Here is a 21,170-nt window from a genome sequence, read left to right as displayed (position 1 = left end):
TGAAACACTAATATAAGTGACAAAGAAAATGAGTGAACTATCTAATAATATAGCTAATTAATTCAGAATGAATGTAATTAATTCTATGGCAGGGCCAATCAAAAACAAAGTGCCTGCTAAAAATGGCCGCCACTGGACACCCATGCTTGTGAGCTCAATAAACTGTCTGTTGAGATATGTTGAAGTTGTTGAATTGTGTTTATTTATGAAAAAAAAACAAGTTTGTCAATATTTCAGATGAAAATGACATGTTTTTGCTCATTATATGGATGGCTTGGTACAGACAGTGAGCAGGTCTTTGTGGAGGGTGGGAGCGGAAAGGATACTTGAAAGGATTCCATTGAGTTACAAGGCAAAACTGACGTCATGTACAAGGAAGCCATTTTGGGTAAATACAAATTCAACATGGTTTTACTATTTCTCTGAGTCAGGGGTCCATTTACATGAAAATGCAGAGCTCATTGAAAGTCCGAAAACACGTGAAAGGTGTGTTTGTTATTTGGACGTGGAATATAACCGAGAGGTTGCTCACCTTGTGTAATGGAAAAATCTCCTCACATGGACCTGGGAGATTATTTTCTGGTAAAGTATCTTTCCATGGCTGCTAATATCCCATGCGTGAAGAAGTGAAGTAAAAAAAACTGTATTTAAAGCAGTATTTACTCTTTCCTTGTACATGTATATGTATTTTCAGATAAAGCATAAACAACATGTATAATGTCATGCTTTTACTTTGCTATTTCCTGTCTCGTCTTATATTTTTGTGTTTGTGTATTATTAATGTCAGCATATTATTAATATCACCGCATGTCTTTGCTACTTTTCCTCCATTTTTGCTGGTTTTGTTTTTCAAACTTAATCATGTTTTCTTCCCATAATGTTATAATTTTTTGCCCACCTTTTCCCGAAAATGCAACATTATTTTGTTTTTTTAACTGAGGAGGTCAACGTGAACTGATTGTGAAACAGGATGTGTCTGGATGTTATCGAATTCCACGACGTTCTGCCAAAAACAATGTGTTGCAGTCAAAAGGCACGTCCAAATAAGGACTGGATTTTGGTAACCTACGTCATTGTTGCCGCTTCGAAAAACACTATTTCATTGTGAACTAGATAAATAAACAACAGGGCTCTTCTCCCCAAATGTCTTGTTTTGCTTTTCAAAATTCTACCACATTAACAACAAGATGCGTGCAATATTGTACACTAATCGCAAAAAGTACGCAAACCGAGGCTGCATTTTTTGAATGTAAACCAAAAAACATGCTAACTGAGGTTCCACTGAATTGTTTTGCTTTTCAAAAATGTACCTCAATAACAAGATGTGAGCCATATTGTACACGAATCGCAAAATGTACGCAAACCAAGGCAACATTTTTGATGTTAACCAAAAAGCATGCTAACTGAGGTTCCAATGAATTATTTGCGTTTCAAAAATCTACCACATTAACAACAAGATGTGCACCATATTGTACACGAATTGCAAAATGTACGCAAACCGTGGCAATAATTTTTATCTAAACCAAAAAGCATGATAACAGAGGTTCCAATGAATTATTTGCTTTTCAAAAATCTACCACATTAACAACAAGATGTGCGCCATATTGTACACGAATTGCAAAATGTACGCAAACCGAGGCAACATTTTTGATGTTAACCAAAAAGCATGCTAACTGAGGTTCCAGTGAATTATTTGCTTTTCAAAAATCTACCACATTAACAAGATGTGCACCATATTGTACACAAATTGCAAAATGTACGCAAACCGAGGCAACATTTTTGATCTAAACCAAAAAGCATGCTAACTGAGGTTCCAATGAATTATTTGCGTTTCAAAAATCTACCACATTAACAACAAGATGTGCGCCATATTGTACAAGAATTGCAAAATGTACGCAAACCGAGGCAATAATTTTTATCTAAACCAAAAAGCATGATAACAGAGGTTCCAATGAATTATTTGCTTTTCAAAAATCTACCACATTAACAACAAGATGTGCACCATATTGTACACGAATTGTAAAATGTACGCAAACCGAGGCAACATTTTTGATCTAAACCAAAAAGCATGCTAACTGAGGTTCCAATGAATTATTTGCTTTTCAAAAATCTACCACATTAACAAGATGTGCACCATATTGTACACAAATTGTAAAATGTACGCAAACCGAGGCAACATTTTTGATCTAAACCAAAAAGCATGCTAACTGAGGTTCCAATGAATTATTTGCGTTTCAAAAATCTACCACATTAACAACAAGATGTGCGCCATATTGTACAAGAATTGCAAAATGTACGCAAACCGAGGCAACATTTTTGATGTAAACCAAAAAACATGCTAACCAAGGTTCCACTGGATCGTAGAGCTCCACTACTCACAGGAGTCACATTACAGGATCACCCGGGAATGGCAAAAAAAAAAAAAAAATGTATACACGTCCATAAAAATGTCTATTCTTGAGACACGGCTCGCTCCTGCTAGCTTGATTTTAACAATCCCAATTCAACCGGGAACGCGTTTTTTGACGTGCTTGAATGTGCCACGTTTTTGAATTGATGGATTATTTTCAGTCTTGAGTTTGACCCAAAATATACATTGTTTGCCCAATCTTTCCCCAAGGAGGGAAGAGTCTTTTGCTTTAAAGGAAAAAAAACATAAAATAATCAGTGAAAAATATATTACAATTACTGTATAGAAAATAAAATCAATAAAAATATTATATATAATGCAAATATATTAAAAATGTGCCACAAATGATTTCTGTGTGCTGTAAATGTTGTGTAAAAATAGTCATCTCTTCTGTTTTTTCTTCCTAACCAATGTTAGGACCGCCTTGATTTCTTTGTCTTGCTTTGACTGCAGCAGAGAGACAGAACAGCTCGTTATGACAAATAACACCTTCAGGTCAATCGTGGCAGTGAAGCGACTTACCCTCCGTGCACTCCACCCGGGGTTCCTCCCACTGTCCATCCGCCTTGCAACGCACCACTGGTGGGTAGCGCTGTCTGAATCCTTGCTTGCACTGATAACGGATGATTGCGTTGACAGGATATTCCTCCCTTCTGTTGCCAAACGTGGAAGTATTCGCGACCTCGGGTGGAGCCCCGCAAGATGCTGAGAACAAATCGATTTTGCTTTTTAACCAAAAAACATGGTAACTGAGGTTCCACTGAATTGTTTTGCTTTTCAAAAATCTACCACAATAATAATAAGATAGCCATATTGTACACTAGTCGCAAAATGTACACAAACCGAGGCAACATTTTTGATCTAAACCAAAAAGCATGCTAACTCAGGTTCAAATGAATTATTTGCTTTTCATAAATCTACCACATTAATATGTGCATCATATTGTACACAAATTGCAAAATGTACGCAATCTACCACAATAAAAAGATGCGCTACATATTGTACACAAATCGCAAAATGTAAGTAAACCGAGGCGGCGTTTTTGATGTAAACCAAAAAAACATGGTAACTGAGGTCCCACTGAATTGTTTTACTTTTTCAAAAATGTACCTCAATAACAACATGTGAGCCATATTGTACACAAATCGGCAAATGTACGCAAACCGAGGCAACATTTTTGATCTAAACCAAAAAGCATGCAAACCGAGGTTCCAATGAATTATTTGCTTTTCAAAAATCTACCACAATAACGACAAGATGTGCACCATATTGTACACGAATTGCAAAATGTACGCAAACCGAGGCAACATTTTGGATCTAAACCAAAAAGCATGCTAACTGAGGTTCCAATGAATTATTTGCTTTTCAGAAATCTACCACATTAACAACAAGATGTGCACCATATTGTATACGAATTGCAAAATGTACGCAAACCGAGGCAACATTTTTGATCTAAACCAAAAAGCATGCAAACCGAGGTTCCAATGAATTATTTGCTTTTCAAAAATCTACCACATTAACGACAAGATGTGCACCATATTGTACACGAATTGCAAAATGTACGCAAACCGAGGCAACATTTTGGATCTAAACCAAAAAGCATGCTAACTGAGGTTCCAATGAATTATTTGCTTTTCAGAAATCTACCACATTAACAACAAGATGTGCACCATATTGTATACGAATTGCAAAATGTATGCAAATCGAGGCAACATTTTTGATGTAAACCAAAAAACACGCTAACCAAGGTTCCACTGGATCGTAGATCTCCACTATTCACACGGATCACCCAGAAATGGCAAAAAAAAAATTGACACACGGCCATAAAAAGAGACGTTCCACTGAATTGTTTTGCTTTTCAAAAATGTACCTCAATAACAAGATGTGAGGCATATTGTACACAAATCGCAAAATGTACGCAAACCGAGGCAACATTTTTGATGTTAACCAAAAAGCATGCTAACTGAGGTTCCACTGAATTGTTTTGCTTTTCAAAAATGTACCTCAATAACAAGATGCGTGCCATATTGTACACTAGTCGCAAAATGTACGCAAACCGAGGCAACATTTTTGATGTTAACCAAAAAGCATGCTAACTGAGGTTCCACTGAATTGTTTTGCTTTTCAAAAATGTACCTCAATAACAAGATGTGTGCCATATTGTACACTAGTCGCAAAATGTAAAACCCGATATTTGCAAGCGACGTGCGGCTTGAAGTGACATACCGGGGCCTTTCTTGCAGGTGAATGGTAGATGGTAGCTGCAAGGCACATCGTTCCACTGGCCCTTGTGGTGCCAGATTATCACCGCACAGTCTTCTCCGGAGTGAACGTAATTGTCCGGCTGGTTTGGCTTCCAGTTCTCGTATTGCTAAGGAAAAAACAGCGAGTTCTCATGGCTAGCGTTCAATCCTTTCGTTCCATTCAACGTTGTTACAATTTTACGTTTGTTTCTTACCAGCGGCGTGCCGTCAGTCCAGCGGAAGTCATTTTCCACCGTCTTGTCGTTTAGCCCGATCCACTGATAGTCCTGTGCATTTGCTGTCGGAGGGGAAAAATGGTCATGGTTTAATTTCATTTGAACATGCGTCAGATTACAATTGAATGCATCACATAATCAGTTCCCAGTTCCACATGTCCAAAAGGAGTAGGAAGAAGCAAAGCTTATTAAATCCTACCCCTCCATCTGGTACTTTTACAATCACTAACTGTTACATTTGTTCACTTCCTGCTTTTCTAATATAGTTTAGGGTTTGATATGGATGCTGTATGGTATCATGTACCCAGAAAAAATTATTAGGTTTGATTCAGATTTATTCATTTTTCTGTTTTTAATAAATGAGTTTTGGTTTTTTTTTGGAAAACCTGATGCGGCCCAGTCTCACCCAGACCCTAGCTCCAGTGGCCCCCAAGTAAATTGAGTTTGAGACCCCTGCTTTACATGATACTTGGGCACTTACTGTTGACAAAGTGTTGCTCCTCCGGTGTTATGATGCTGACCAGATGTGCGTTCAAGTCCCGGCAACGTTGCTCCGCATCCAACCACGTCTCCCTATCAGTGAAGTGCAGGTAGCAATTTCCCTGAAACTTAATCCAGCCCTCGTCACACGGCTGCTCATCTGCAGCCGCAAAAACCAGGGAAGGATGAAATTGGTGACATTGGTCAAAATAAGTCAATAGAAATCACGTACTAAGTCAGCATAAGTGGAGCATCTTCACGGCCATTTCATTAGGGTCTACGATATCGTCCACAATCTACGATATGCATCTCAGCGTTGTGACATACGTGGAAAAAAATACCGTATTTTCTGGAGTATAAGTCGCTCCAGAGTATAAGTCGCACAAGGTCAAAAATGCATTCATTTTGAAATATTTCAACTCTATTTATCAATAAAGTTTTTAATTTTCTTCTCATGATATTATGACTATTCTCGTAATATTTTGACTTTATTCCCATTATTCCCTACTTCTCCCCAACATTGACATAGGTGAAAAAACGAATTCTTAGTATCAAGTTTTTTTTCTCCAATTTTTGCTGTGATTTTTATTTTCATTTTGAAATATTTCAACTTTATTTATCGATAAAGTTTTTAGATTTTCTACTTGTGATGTGATGACTATTCCCGTAATATTTTGACTTTATTATCAATTTTTTTTTCTCCCATTTTTGCTGTGATTTCTATTTTCATTTTGAAATATTTCAACTTAATTTTTCAATAAACCTTTTAGATTTTGTTCTCATGATATTATGACTATTCCCGTAATATTTTGACTTTATTCCGATTATTCCCTACTTCTCCCCAACATTGTGACATCGGTGAAAAAACTAATTTTTAGTATCAAGTTTTTTTTCTCCAATTTTTGCTGTGATTTCTATTTTCATTTTGAAATATTTCAACTTTATTTATTAATAAAGTTTTTAGATTTTCTTATCCTGATATTATGACTATTCCCGTAATATTTTGACTTTATTCCCATTATTCCCTACTTCTCCCCAACATTGTGACATAAGTGAAAAAACTAATTCTTAGTATCAGTTTTTTTTTCTCCAATTTTTGCTGTGATTTCTATTTTCATTTTGAAATATTTCAACTTTATTTATCAATAAAGTTTTTAGATTTTCTTCTTGTGATATTATGACTATTCCCGTAATATTTTGACTTTATTCCCATTATTCCCTACTTCTCCCCAACATTGTGACATAGGTGAAAAAACAAATTCTTAGTATCAAGTTTTTTTTTTCTCCAATTTTTGCTGTGATTTTTATTTTCATTTTTTCTCAGAAGAAAATATTTATTAAAACTATTTAAGAAGAAAGCTGAAATATTTGGAAAATGAAAACAAAAATGTGGGGAAAAAGAGCGGCGAGTATAGTTGATGCTAATAATACGGCTTTTTCACCCATATCACAAAGCTGAGATGCATTTTTTTAAAATATACATAACTTCTTAGCATATTGACGTGTGTTGGTTTATTAAATATCAAAGCGGCCCCTTGCATCTTCAGTTCGGACGCCAATGAGCTACGGTTTCTCACGCTTGGGTTGTTTTTGAGAGGCTGGCGTTAGTGCCTACTAGCAAAAGCTGGACTCCTACCAATCTCACAGCGCTCCCCTCCGTAGCTTGGCAGGCATAAGCATTTGTAAGAGTCAGCACTTTCCACACAGGTGGCTCCGTTGGCACAAGGGTTGGAGTGGCAAACGTCCAACTCTGCAAAAAAAAAGGGTTGAGCGACACTTCTGTGTTTAGTACAGCATGGGGAAGGAAAGCAAGGGAGGAAGGGTTAGTCCGTGGGTGTCCAAAGTGCAGCCCCGACGGCCATTTGGGGCCCATTTTAATGGCCCTAGGCACATTCTCAAAGTGCAATTAGAATTTAAATAGATTTTTTTTTTTTTACCAGAATAAAGTTAAGATATTAAGAGAATAAAGTCATAATATTAAGATAAAAATTGTACTAAATTGTAAGAAAGAAATGTGGTAATTTTATGACAATTAAGTCAAAATGTGAGAAAAATAACATCATAATATCAAGACAAAAAAAGTTGTAATTTTATCACAACAAGGTCAAAATTAAAGGAGAAAAATGTCATAATAATAAAATAAAAAAATAAACTTTGAATCTGAGCAAACAAAAGTGGTAATTTACAGGAATAAAATTGCAATAGTAATAAAAAAAATAATAATATTGAAATATTAAACCTTGTAATGTCATGAAAAACAAAACAAGGAATAAAAACCGAGCGTGGAATTGAGTCTCATAGCTGTGAGGTCTGCGCGCTAACCACTTGACCACCGCACGGCCACAGTTTTATATGTTTTTCCGCATGTAAAACCGTAATTGTGATCACCAATGCAAGTACAGTATGTCTTCAGCCGCTGCCTGACAGATGATCAAATCGCAAGACTCGAAAACTCATATAAGTATCGGCCGATACTTAGTACTTTTTCTCGATACTTAGTACTTAGTACAAAAATGAAAAATTGCAATTGGGTAACATACCTTCCATGTGTTCAGCATCCTTTCGATGGCCGTTAAGCGGTGTAAAAACAGTACAAGGAGAAGACAGTGATGCCGGGTCGATCTTAGAAGCAAGAGTCCGATAGTTTGTGGGTGTGACGGTCTTGGGGAATCCGTATTCTGTGGATGGCGACGGTGGTGCCCGTGATGGCTCTCCAGCAACCGTCCAAGTGACATTTCCACTCGCGGCGGTCAAGCCACCGCCACTGCTATGGACTTCTGTCTCGTTGTGCTCTGCCGCCCCTTGTCTACTTTCCATAGACGCCGTCAAGTTTCTCGATAGTCCTTTGATAACTTCCTCGGACAAGAACGTAACATTCCCACCTTCTCCAGATATTCCAGACCCTGACCCATCAAAGTTCATACCCACAAAGAGCCCGAAACCACTTCCAGAAGTTGAGGCACTCGCATCACCAGTGGACATCCCAGAACTGTCCTCAGAGCCACTGGACATCAGGAGTCCGCCTCCCAATTCATAATCTTTTTGGTCAATCAATGTGTCATCGATCAACAAGATCTGAGTATCTCCAGCTCCGGAAACATCTCCTGCACTGGAACTCCCGGAATAAGGGAACCCCGAGATGGCACTGAAACCAGAAAAGTCATGAATGGTGCCGGAGAATTGACCGCTTTCCCCTGAAAATTCCATGGCTGAACCACTCTCCCCAGAACTGAAGTCATGTTCTCTCTCGGATCCAGACAGGTCACCACTGCCGCTAGAAGACGGTAGTCTCAGAATTTCTGTGCCTGCCTCTTCTGGTTTTTGGAAACCCTCTGAAACTGAGCCTTCTCCAGATGGAACTGCATCACTGTTTGAAAAGAAAACATCAGTAATTGGTTGTTCTCCACGAGACCCTGATCCAGAAAAAACAGCACTGCTAACATCAAAAGTATCATAAGGCAGGCCAGCACTCGCACTGCCCACCGTATCTCCAGAGCCGGACAGTTCTCTGGAGATACGTTCATCTCCAGAACCAGAGAGTTCTTCAGAGATGATCTTATCTGCTGATCCGGACAACTCTCCAGAGTCCAGTTGGTCTCCAGAACCAAACAGGATTCCAGAACCAGACAGTTCTTCAGAGATGATCTTGTCTGCTGATCCAAAAAACTCTCCTGAGTTCAGTTGGTCTCCAGAAGCAGACAGGATTACAGAACCAGACAGTTCTTCAGAGTCTGCTGATCCAGACACTTCTCCTGAGTCCAGTTGGTCTCCAGAACCAGACAGTTCTTCAGAGATGATCTTGTCTGCTGATCCAGAAAACTCTCCTGAGTTCAGTTGGTCTCCAGAAGCAGACAGGATTACAGAACCAGACAGTTCTTCAGAGTCTGCTGATGCAGACAGTTCTCCTGAGTCCAGTTGGTCTCCAGAACCAGACAGTTCTTCAGCGGTGATCTTGTCTGCTGATCCAGAAAACTCTCCTGAGTCCAGTTGGTCTCCAGAACCAGACAGTTCTTCAGCGATGATCTTGTCTGCTGATCCAGAAAACTCTCCTGAGTCCAGTTGGTCTCCAGAACCGGACAGGATTCCGGAGCCAGGCAGGTCATTGGAGATAATCTGGTCTCCGGAAGAGATGCCCCTGTCTCCTGATCCAGAAGTTGAAATGTATGCATTAGTATGTGGATCATAGGGCAACCTACTTCATGCAAAGTCAGCATTTTAAGCAAACAGTCGTCACAATATCCACCACTCACCGAATGGAGTTGTCGCAACCACTTTGCCGAGTTCCTTGCCTAGGTTGATTTGGGAGGTGACTTTCTCTACTGGCTTGGTGGGGATGTCAGTGACTCCAGGTGACGGGAGCTCTATCGGACTCTGTGTGTAGGTGACGTCTACTTCCCTGGGCTGCCGGGTCTCCACCTCGCCAACCACCTCGCTCTCTGTCGTTGGCTTCGCAAAGAAAACCTCTTGGCTCTGCGTGACCGGAGTGACACTCAAGGCGCCGTTGCCTTCGTGGAAGATTCCCGAACCCTCATCATCTGGGAACTCTGAGGGTGATATGTGATTGGGTTGAGTGCTAGAACCGGGTAATCGGAAGCAGAAAATGAGCCATTGAACCTATTCTGTATCATGGTTAGGCTTAACAAAAATAAATAAAATAATGAACTGAAATAAAAAAATAACATAAAAAAAAAAATCTGGCTGCACGGTGGTTGAGTGGTTAGCGCGCACACCTCACAGCTAGGAGACCCGAGTTCAATCCCACACTTAGCATTATTATGATCGGTGTTAGCATGTTAATGTTTACATGTTTGCATTGCTACAATGCTAACATTAGCATAGTAGCATTTTAGCTGTTTTCATAGGTAGACTACCATGCTAGATGTTAGCATGTATGGCGCTTGGTGGAGGTCTGCGCTCTCCAAGTGCTTTTCTAGTTCACTGCTGTTACACAGGAAGCTAAATAGCTAGTAGGTGTACAACAATACAGGTACATTATTATTATTTCTTAATTCTCTATTATGGGGCTGCACGGCGGACGAGTGGTTAGCGCGCAAACCTCACAGCTAGGAGACCTGAGTTCAATCCCACCCTCGGCTATCTCCGTGTGGAGTTTGCATGTTCTCCCCGTGCATGTGTGGGTTTTCTCCGGGTACTCCGGTTTCCTCCCACATTCCAAAAACATGCTAGGTTAATTAGCGACTCCAAATTGTCCATAGGTATGAATGTGAGTGTGAATGGTTGTTAGAGAATTCATTAAGGGGTACACCCTGGACTGGTGGCCAGCCAATCACAGGGCACATATAGACAAACAACCATTCACACTCACATTCATACCTATGGACAATTTGGAGTCGCTAATTAACCTAGCATGTTTTTGGAATGCGGGGAATCAAACCCGGGTCTCCTAGCTGTGTGGCCTTCACGCCAACCATGTTCTACCATGCAATTTAGTATGTTTCACACACTGATATAGGGGTGTTATTTCATGCCCACAGGTCTCTAATAATGCCTTCGAAAATATTCTATTTATAAATAAGGAATCATACTAACTTGCATGGTGGAACGTGGTTAGCGTGCAGGTCACACAACGAAGAGACCGAGGTTTGATTCCCCGCATTCCAAAAACATGCTAGGTTAATTAGCGACTCCAAATTGTCCATAGGTATGAATGTGAGTGTGAATGGTTGTTTGTTTATATGTGCCCTGTGATAGGCTTCAGCCCCCCCCCCCACATGCGCATTAGGTTAATTGCATAATTTGTAGTGTCAAAGTGACTATAGGGGTGCTATTTCATGCCTACAGGGCTCTAATAATATTTAGTTTTAACTATGAAAATAGTCGTGCACTGTGATTGGCTGGCCACCAGTCCCGGGTGGACCCCGCCTCTCGCCCAAAGACAGTTGGGATAGGCTCCAGCACTCCTCGCGACCCTTGTGAGGATAAGCGGTAGAAAATGAATGAAAAAATAATCTGTGAATTTTCATAACTGTGAATGTTTCATAGTTAACTGCGGTTTATCATTATAACAACGTTAGACTTGACAGCGACATCACACAGGGGTCCAGCCTGAATGGAGACTCTGTGCTGTAATGAGTATGTAATGAGCTATTTCGGGGGTTCCTCCTGAGCTGTGACAGAAAGCAGCAGGTCACAGTACCCATTTATCATAAAATATACATTTGTTTTTGACTCCGCTTCCACTATAAGCACATTACACCTAGCCAAAACAGACCTGCCTGGTTGATTGATGGGTGTCTGATGTGAGTGCAGAAATACAAAAGAAGCTGTGATGATTCACCCGTATAGCAGAAGGCGTCATAATGAGACTCAGGAGGTGGATATCCTGTCTGGTTGGTGTGGAGGTAAACAGTTCGCACCCCCAGAAGACTCCCTCCACACTGAGGTCGCCGGATGCTGACGGGGTAGCGTACGCTTTTGTCACCCAGCCAACCGGCATTGCAGACGTCCATCCCGCTCTGCCAGGCCAAGTATAACTGACCGGTGGTGGCCAGCTCGGCTTCTTTTTGAGAGCACGCCCGCTTAGCCTCGGAGAAAGTGAACTTTTGTGCCGATGTGATGTGGAAGACTCGGCCTGTAAAATGCAATAAAAAAAACACATTCAAGTTAATCTGTGAAAGGACTGAAAGTACAAAAAACAAATATGGTGGAACCCGCTTACGTTGTTTATGTTGAGCATGTCATGGAGTCCGGTCAAATGCATATTTAGTATCACTAATAAGTACCTGCTTATGTTGACGTCAACATGAAAATTTGTTCATGTCGACGTCATGATTATCGCTAAGCAGCGTGAAATGATAACAGCTACAAAGCTATTGTTAAAAAAGCTAAAATCTAAATTTTTTGGACTCCTGTAGAGCAGCTACACACAATAACCAGCACAGAAAGCTTCCTAGATCTTCCAGAATCCGCACCTATTCAACTGTATTTCTTTGGATTTTGTGCTTCCCACGATAAAAAATCTGTTTTAATTTATTTCCAGCCATGGCCCGCCTCCAGGCACGCCCACTCCGCTGTGGTTGGTTATACTTCCAAGCGCTCAGGAGGACTTCCAGTGTTATGCCGCAAGCTGCGAACCCAACTTTATAGGAGTTGTGGACTCCTTTAGAGCAGCTACACACAATAACCAGCACAGAAAGCTTTCTAGATCTTCCAGAATCCGCACCTATTCAGCTGTATTTCTTTGGATTGTGTGCTTCCCACGAAAAAGGTCTGTTTTAATTTATTTCCAGCCATGGCCCGCCTCCAGGCACGCCCACTCCGCTGTGGTTGGTTATACTCCCAAGTACTCAGGAGGACTTCTAGTACTACGAGAATATAACATTCTAACTACATTTATACGTCATAAAAATAGAAAAAACATAATAAAGGTCACCTTTAAAATCCTTAGTATACATTGGAGCTGAGTGTAAAACTTGTCATGCACAAGTTTCCCGAGGTGGCACAGAACACGACTAAAATAAGTATCTATGATTCATGCTGATATTAGACCAATATCGGTATCGGCCGATATTCCAGGCTGCGATACTGTATCAGTATCGGGATGCTTGCAGGCCCATAAATACCATATAAAAACACAAGAATTTAAATCAGTCGTCCAACTGAACTCCCAAAGAAAGATACAAACCTGTCATTTTCTCAGCAAAGCAGTAGACGTCGTAAGTCTCATTGAGCTGTCTCGATCCGTACGTCCTGACTCCGGGAAGATTCTCCTTGTCGCTGTGGCAATTGATGCGAGGATTATGAATGGGGTACCTGATTTCAAGACAAGAGCAGACAATAAAGTAAACAACAAAGGCACGGCGTTGCCGCTTGGAAGATGTATGTCGCAGAATGAACCGACCTCACGGTCTGATCAGAAAGCCAGCCGGCATCACACTGGTGGAATCCGTCATCAAAAGCTGCTTGGAGTTGTTCGGGTGAAGCCATGACCGCACTGTTCTCGGCGCACGCATTTCCCGCCTTCTCAAACGTCAGCGTGTAGCGACCCAGAATGGGCCGGTAGTGGAAAACAATACCTGGGGTGGAAAGTTATTATTATGATTATTATGTTATTATTGGGGCGGCACGGCGGGGTAGGGTTCAATTCCACCCTCGGCCATCTCTGTGTGGAGTTTGCATGTTCTCCCCGTGCATGCGTGGGTTTTCTCCGGGTACTCCGGTTTCCTTCCACATTCCAAAAACATGCTAGGTTAATTAGCCACTCCAAATTGTCCATAGGTATGAATGTGAGTGTGAATGGTTGTTTGTCTATATGTGCCCTGTGATTGGCTGGCCACCAGTCCAGGCCTCCCACATTCCAAAAACATGCACATTAGGTTAATTGGATAATTTGTAGTGTCAAGGTGACTATAGGGGTGCTATTTCATGCCTACAGGGCTCTAATAATGTGTAGTTTAAACTATGAAAATAGTTGTGCCCTGTGATTGGCTGGCGACCAGTCCAAGGTGTACCCCGCCTCTCGCCTGAAGAAAGCTGGGATAGGCTCCAGCACCCCGGCATACACATTAGGTTAATTGGATAATTTGTAGTGTCAAGGTGACTATAGGGGTGCTATTTCATGCCTATAGGGCTCTAATAATGTCTAGTTTAAACTATGAAAATAGTTGTGCCCTGTGATTGGCTGGCGACCAGTCCAGGGTGTACCCCGCCTCTCGCCTGAAGAAAGCTGGGATAGACTCCAGCACCCCCGCATACACATTAGATTAATTGGATAATTTGTAGTGTCAAGGTGACTATAGGGGTGCTATTTCATGCCTACAGGGCTCTAATAATGTTTAGTTTAAACTATTAAAATAGTTGTGCCCTGTGATTGGCTGGCGACCAGTCCAGGGTGTACCCCGCCTCTCGCCCCGGGACAGCCGGGATAGGCTCCAGCACCCCCCACGACCCTCGTGAGGATAAGCGGTAGAAAATGAATGAATGGTGCTAGTCTCACTGAACAACTACTGACACCTAGTGACCAATGTATAATACTACAAATTGAAAACGGCTATTTAATACCTTGTACTTTACACAACTGTGTAGATAATTCTCCTTTGTCTATATATAAGTCATGCTTACCTCGGACCTTCACATGGACGTCATCATGACTGTCCTCAATACCGTGTTGAACCTCACAGCGGAAGACTCCGGAATCGCTTGACCTCAGCCCAGATATCTTGACACTAGCATCCGTTGGGGTTGAAGGGTAGCCGACCAAATGAGCCCTGTCCAGGTAACGCTCGCTGACCCGCACCTCTCCCTCCATAGCGACTAAAATAGTAATGATGTTTTCTTTGGTGATGAGGCTCCATTTGATGCGATGGGCAAGGGGAGGGACGGTGGGGGCTCCGATATCTGGAGGAGTTTGGTCCTGCATGGAGAGCAAGAACGTTCGGAATTGAAATCACACTTAAAAGACACCACATATTAATAATAGTAAATAGTAAGCCCACGCATGCACGGGGAGAACGTGCAAACTCCACACAGAGATGGAATTGAACTCGGGTCACCCAGCAGTGAGGCCTGCGTGCTAACCACTCATCCGCCGTACAGCATCTATTTATTATTATTATTTACTTATTATCACAATGATAACTATTAGGGATGACCGATATTGGCTTTTTTGCTGAAAACCGATATTGTCCAAATATATTGTCGGATATTTATAATACTGATATCGGCCGATACTGATATTTGTAACATGACATATATCCTGGTGGAGTGAACACATACTGTATGTGTTGTATACAGCATTTTTTTTAATATCGGTTTTCATGATCGGGAAAAAATCCAATATCGATATCGACCGATATCAAATTTTGATACTAATATCAGTCATCCCTAATTATTATATGTGATTACTATTACAATTGTGGAAAAAAATCCTGACAATTACATTCAAAATAATTCAAAACAACACTATTTTATACAAATGTATCATGCGCAAGGCATGCTGGGTAACTTCTAGACACATGGAAATAGAAATACCAGCTTGTTTTTTTATGACTTTTCTAAACAATAATAATAATAATAATATGGAAATGAACTACCTCACCTGACACAATGACATTTTGGGGAAGCAATATTCTGGGATGGGGACATGACAAAGAAAAATATACATTGAAATATACATCCATTTTGTTCCTTCACCCATTCTTTTTTCTATCTAATTCACTTGCACCTAAAATGGCGGCCAGGCTTCGGTTCTCACCGCTAGGCCTGTTAGCATTAGCGAATATACACATGTATATACACAGACTTTCTTTTCTCACATAAACAACTAATATACATAACAGAGGCATCAAAAGTCGTTCTACACGATTATACTACATGTCGTGGTGTACTGAAAAACACTTCTTCACCAACCTGAAACACAGGAAAGAGCGGGAACATTTGCTCGTATCTCCGACACAGCAGTTCATTTATTTCTTCTTCACCGCTGTGTGTGGTTTTCCTAACAACCAAGCCGCAACGCCCCCCTGTGGCGCCACTGTGCAACAGCACCGAGCAGCGAAAGTGCTCTACTTTCAACCAACAATTATACGAAGATTAAAAAATTTAAGATTAAAAAAGTTTTTTCTGTGTTTTTTCACCTTTACACAAAGATATGTTATAATAATAAATAAAATAATAATAATAATTTTTTTTGTGTGGTGGTTATCACGCAGGCCTCACAGCTAGGAGACCCGAGTTCAATTCCACTCTCAGGCATCTGTGTGTGGAGTTTGCATGTTCTCCCCGTGCATGCGTGTTTTTTCTCCGGGTACTCCGGTTTCCTCCCACATTCCAAAAACATGCTAGGTTAATTGGATATTTTGTAGTGTCAAAGTGACTATAGGGGTGCTATTTCATGCCTACAGGGCTCTAATAATATTTAGTTTTAACTATGAAAATAGTTATGCCCTGTGATTGGCTGGCGACCATTCCAGGGTGTACCCCGCCTCTCGCCAGAAGACAGCTGGGATAGGCTCCAGCACCCCCACACGCACATTAAGTTAATTGCTTAATTTGTAGTGTAAAGGTGACTATAGGGGTGCTATTTCATGCCTACAGGACTCTAATAATGTTTAGTTTTAACGATGAAAATAGTTGTGCGCTGTGATTGGCTGGCGACCATTCCAGGGTGTACCCCGCCTCTCGCCAGAAGACAGCTGGGATAGGCTCCAGCACCCCCACACGCACATTAAGTTAATTGCTTAATTTGTAGTGTAAAGGTGACTATAGGGGTGCTATTTCATGCCTACAGGACTCTAATAATGTTTAGTTTTAACGATGAAAATAGTTGTGCGCTGTGATTGGCTGGCGACCATTCCAGGGTGTACCCCGCCTCTCGCCAGAAGACAGCTGGGATAGGCTCCAGCACCCCCACACGCACATTAAGTTAATTGCTTAATTTGTAGTGTAAAGGTGACTATAGGGGTGCTATTTCATGCCTACAGGACTCTAATAATGTTTAGTTTTAACGATGAAAATAGTTGTGCGCTGTGATTGGCTGGCGACCATTCCAGGGTGTACCCCGCCTCTCGCCAGAAGACAGCTGGGATAGGCTCCAGCACCCCCCACAAAAATACACACCTGAAAGTAGCATGGAAGCGTCAATGATCCCCCAAGCGGAGGTTGTTGTGGGTCCTCCAGAGGTACGTTCACCCTCAACACATGGTCTCCGTCTGTTATAGTGCACACCACAGTTGCCATGTCAACGAAACAACATCGCTAAGCAGGAAAAAAAATGAAACTGAGTATGGTTTTCCTACCTAGCAAAGCGTTGTCATCATACACGGAATCAAAGGACGCTGAGATGACTTTGAGACAAACACATAAATGAACGGCCCACTTGAGCATATCTGAAGATGGAAGGGGGAAATATGATTTGAATATGACTTGGACATCAAGTGGAATGTCAAATAGCGACGATAGCCATAGAGGGAACCTCGGTTAGCATGTGTTTTTCGGTAAACGTCGAAAATTTACACCACAATTTTGCCTCGGTTATATACCGGCACACATCTTGTTGTGTTGTCAATACACTGTGTGAGTCGTACTGTGAGGCCGCACGGTGGAGAAGTGGTTCGATTCTCAGTTTGGGCATCTAATAACGGGTCTCAAATAATGTTTAGGTTTCACTATGAAAATATTCTATTTATAAGTAAGGATAAGTAAGGAATCATACTAAATCGCATGGTGGAAAAAGTGGTTAGCGCTTGGAGATCCAAGTTCGATTCCCGCCTCGGCCATCTCTGTGTGGAGTTTGCATGTTCTCCCCGTCCGGGTACTCCGGTTTCCTCCCACATTCCAAAAACATGCTAGGTTAATCGGCGACGCCTCTTATGTCCACTATATTAGATAATTTGTAGTGTCAATGTGACTATAGGGGTGTTATTTCATGCCTACGGCTCTCTAATAATGTTTAGGTTTAACTATGAAAATATTCTATTTATAAATAAGGATAAGTAAGGAATCATACTAAATCGCATGGTGGAAAGTGGTTAGCGAGCAGGCCGCACAGCTTGGAGATCCGAGTTCGATTTCCCCCCTCGGCCATCTCTGTGTGGAGTTTGCATGTTCTCCCCGTCCGGGTACTCCGGTTTCCTCCCACATTCCAAAAACATGCTAGGTTAATCGGCGACGCCTCTTATGTCCACTATATTAGATAATTTGTAGTGTCAATGTTACTGTAGGGGTGTTATTTCATGCCTACAGGTCTCTAATAATGTTTAGGTTTAACTGTGACAATATTGTATTTATAAATAAGGATAAGTAAGGAATCATACTAAATCGCATGGTGGAAAGTGGTTAGCGCGCAGGCCACACAGCTTGGAGATCCGAGTTCGATTTCCCCCCTCGGCCATCTCTGTGTGGAGTTTGCATGTTCTCCCCGTCCGAGTACTCCGGTTTCCTCCCACATTCCAAAAACATGCTAGGTTAATTGGCGACGCCTCTTATGTCCACTATATTAGATAATTTGTAGTGTCAATGTGACTATAGGGGTGTTATTTCATGCCTACGGGTCTCTAGTAATGTTTAGGTTTAACTATGAAAATATTCTATTTATAAGTAAGGATAAGTAAGGAATCATACTAAATCGCATGGTGGAAAGTGGTTAGCACGCAGGCCACACAGCTAGGAGACCCGGGTTTGATTCCCAGCTGGGGCATTTCTATGTGGAGTTTGCACGTTCTCACACACATTCACATTCCAAAAACATGCTAGGTTAATTAGCGACTCCTATTATGTCCACTTTTTGGGATAATTTATAGTGTCAATGTGACTATAGGGGTGTTATTTCATGCCTACAGGTCTCTAATAATGTTTAGGTTTAAGTGTGAAAATATTCTATTTATAAATAAGGAATCAGACTAAATGGCATGGTGGAGCGTGGTTAGCACGCAGGCCACACAGCTAGGAGACCCGGGTTTGATTCCCAGCTTGGGCATTTCTGTGTGGAGTTTGCATGTTCTCCCCGTGCATGCGTGGATTTTCTCCGGGTACTCCGGTTTCCTCTGACATTCCTATTATGTCCACTCTATTGAATAATTTATAGTGTCAGGGTGACTATAGGGGTGTTATTTCATACCTACAGGTCTCTAATAATGTTTAGTTTTAACTATGAAAGTAGTTGTTTCTTGAACAGGAAAACTCCATACAGAGATGGCTGAGGGTAGAATTGAACTCAGGTCTCCTAGGTGTGAGGCCTGCATGCTAACCACTCAAGCACCGTGCAGCCAATCACAGCTTTACTGAAAGTCAAATTAAATACAATAATAATAATATGAAATATTTTCCCCTGCTGTACATCAACAGAAACATCATCAATTTGGAAAGCGCTGACTTCAAACAGCTAATTGTGTGGATATAATGTGCCTGAGTCACGGCCTCCACACAGAGGGTTCTTGAAACGCTGCCCCAAAACCAGTAGGGAGTGTCTGTTGGGGACTGGGATGTGGTGTTTGGTCTAATTGACACATCATTCCCGAGTGTGTGAGCTGACTACACTGGTCTCATTCAGCTCCTGTGGCGAGGTCCACTCCTAGACAGACCCGGCCCCAATAAGACCGGATTTGTTCCCCCCTGAAGTCTGTATTGTTGCGTGTGTCAACAAAACGGGTAGATTCCAAAGTCTGCTCTTTTCCATCACTTCACGACAATGCTGACATTGAGAAAAGTTGGGAGGAGATATTGGACAAAAATTATTTTTTATTTTTTTATAAATAAATTCATTATTTTTTCATTTATTATTTATTTATTTATCACCCAAAAATAATGTATTTATTATTTATTATTTATTATTTATTATTTATTATTTATTATTTATTATTTATTATTTATTATTTATTATTTATTATTTATTATTTATTATTTATTATTTATTATTTATTATTTATTATTTATTATTTATTATTTATAATAATAATAGTATTCTTCTGTGTTGTTGTGGTGAATGGACACATAGGACTCTGCATGACGTATAATATAATGCCATTTTTCGATGAGGTTAAATAAAAGGCAAATAAAGCAAAAAGAAACACAAAAGTGTTTTTATTTTTGAAAAGTACATATAATGCAATTTTTTGATGAGGTTAAATAAAAGGCAAATAAAGTAAAGAAACACAAAAGTGTTTTTCTTTTAGAAAAGTACATAACATATAATTTTTTTGACAAGGTTAAATAAAAGGCAAATAAAGTAAAGAAACAAAAAGTGTTTTTCTTTTAAAAAAGTACATATAATACAATTTTTTGACTATTTTTTTGACTATTTATTATTTATTTTATTTCTTATTTATATTAATAATAGTATTCTTCTGTGTTGTTGTGGTGAATGGACACATAGGACTCCGCATGACGTATGAAATTTTGTCCAAACTTGACACTAGAACAACGCACGAAAGACGCACATTGAAGACGTAAAAACGAAAAAATAATTCAATATGTCTCATATTCTTACATTGTATTGTTATACTGTAAAAATATGCTCTATTTGCTCTATTTATCTTACTAAAATATCCCAATAAGAATCTTAAAAAAAATAATAATAATTGACTTACCTGTTGAAGAAAAACTTGGCTTGCTAGAAGCTAAACTTTTCCCCTCGGTTGCCAGATAGTTCTTTTTTTTTCTCAGTGTTGCTTTTTAGTGCCTCTTTGTGAGTACGACTATCCAAGTTTGGAGCGTCAGTCTCGGGATGCTTGAATGTGTGCAGAGGAAAGAGAGCGCCAGGAAGCACACATGGAGCCACAGTTGGCGCTTTCAAATTAAAAGCTGATGTTTTGTGACCGGACAGGAAATGGACTCAATATATAAAAGGTGTGAATGAATGACATGATATGTTGAATAATATTAACGTTATGTTACTTAATGTAAGTTATTAAGCATGTCTGAAACAAATAGTAGCATTCAAGTACTTTGAAAGGTAAGAATATGAAACAGATGAAGACAATTCTTGATTAAAATACTTCTAAAATACGTCTATTTTCGGTTTATAGTCGTTCCTCGTCACATTGCAGTTTAAATTTTGTTTTTCAAAAAACATATTCCTGAATAAATCATGCTGTTTTGTGTTAAAATCTGTTTTTAAAAATGCATATTTAAGGTGGAGCATATTTTCGGTGGAGCATTTTCAAGCACATAAATGGCAAAGTGAACTAACACACAAAATGGTGTCAGTAATACTACTGTAATGTTTGTTGAGACACACAAGCACCAGACCGTGCAAAAGGCGTAATAATAATAATAACATCATAATAATAATAACATCATAATAACACAAGTTACTCTTGCAACCGTAATTCACCCCAAGCTAAA

General features: G+C 40.2%; 1 protein-coding gene across 1 annotated transcript; it reads right to left on the bottom strand.

The window, feature by feature from the left end:
- Nucleotides 1–1,511: 1,511 nt before the first annotated feature.
- LOC131132591 (brevican core protein-like) lies at nucleotides 1,512–20,456 on the bottom strand. Its single transcript, XM_078793285.1, is given in 13 exon segments — nucleotides 1,512–2,857; nucleotides 2,933–3,115; nucleotides 4,637–4,781; nucleotides 4,869–4,951; nucleotides 5,371–5,529; nucleotides 7,006–7,199; nucleotides 11,661–11,961; nucleotides 13,015–13,142; nucleotides 13,231–13,405; nucleotides 14,451–14,742; nucleotides 16,947–17,038; nucleotides 17,126–17,215; nucleotides 20,414–20,456. Coding segments are annotated over 12 exon segments (1,884 nt in total). The 5' UTR covers nucleotides 17,214–17,215; nucleotides 20,414–20,456; the 3' UTR covers nucleotides 1,512–2,813.
- Nucleotides 20,457–21,170: the final 714 nt, after the last annotated feature.

Source organism: Doryrhamphus excisus, linkage group LG1 (genome assembly GCF_037039965.1).
Source record: "Doryrhamphus excisus strain RoL-2023G ecotype Guam linkage group LG1, RoL_Dexc_Guam_v1.1, whole genome shotgun sequence".
NCBI lineage: Eukaryota > Metazoa > Chordata > Actinopteri > Syngnathiformes > Syngnathidae > Doryrhamphus > Doryrhamphus excisus.
Note: the sequence above shows the minus strand (reverse complement) of the source record. Positions and strands in the feature narration are given on the sequence as shown.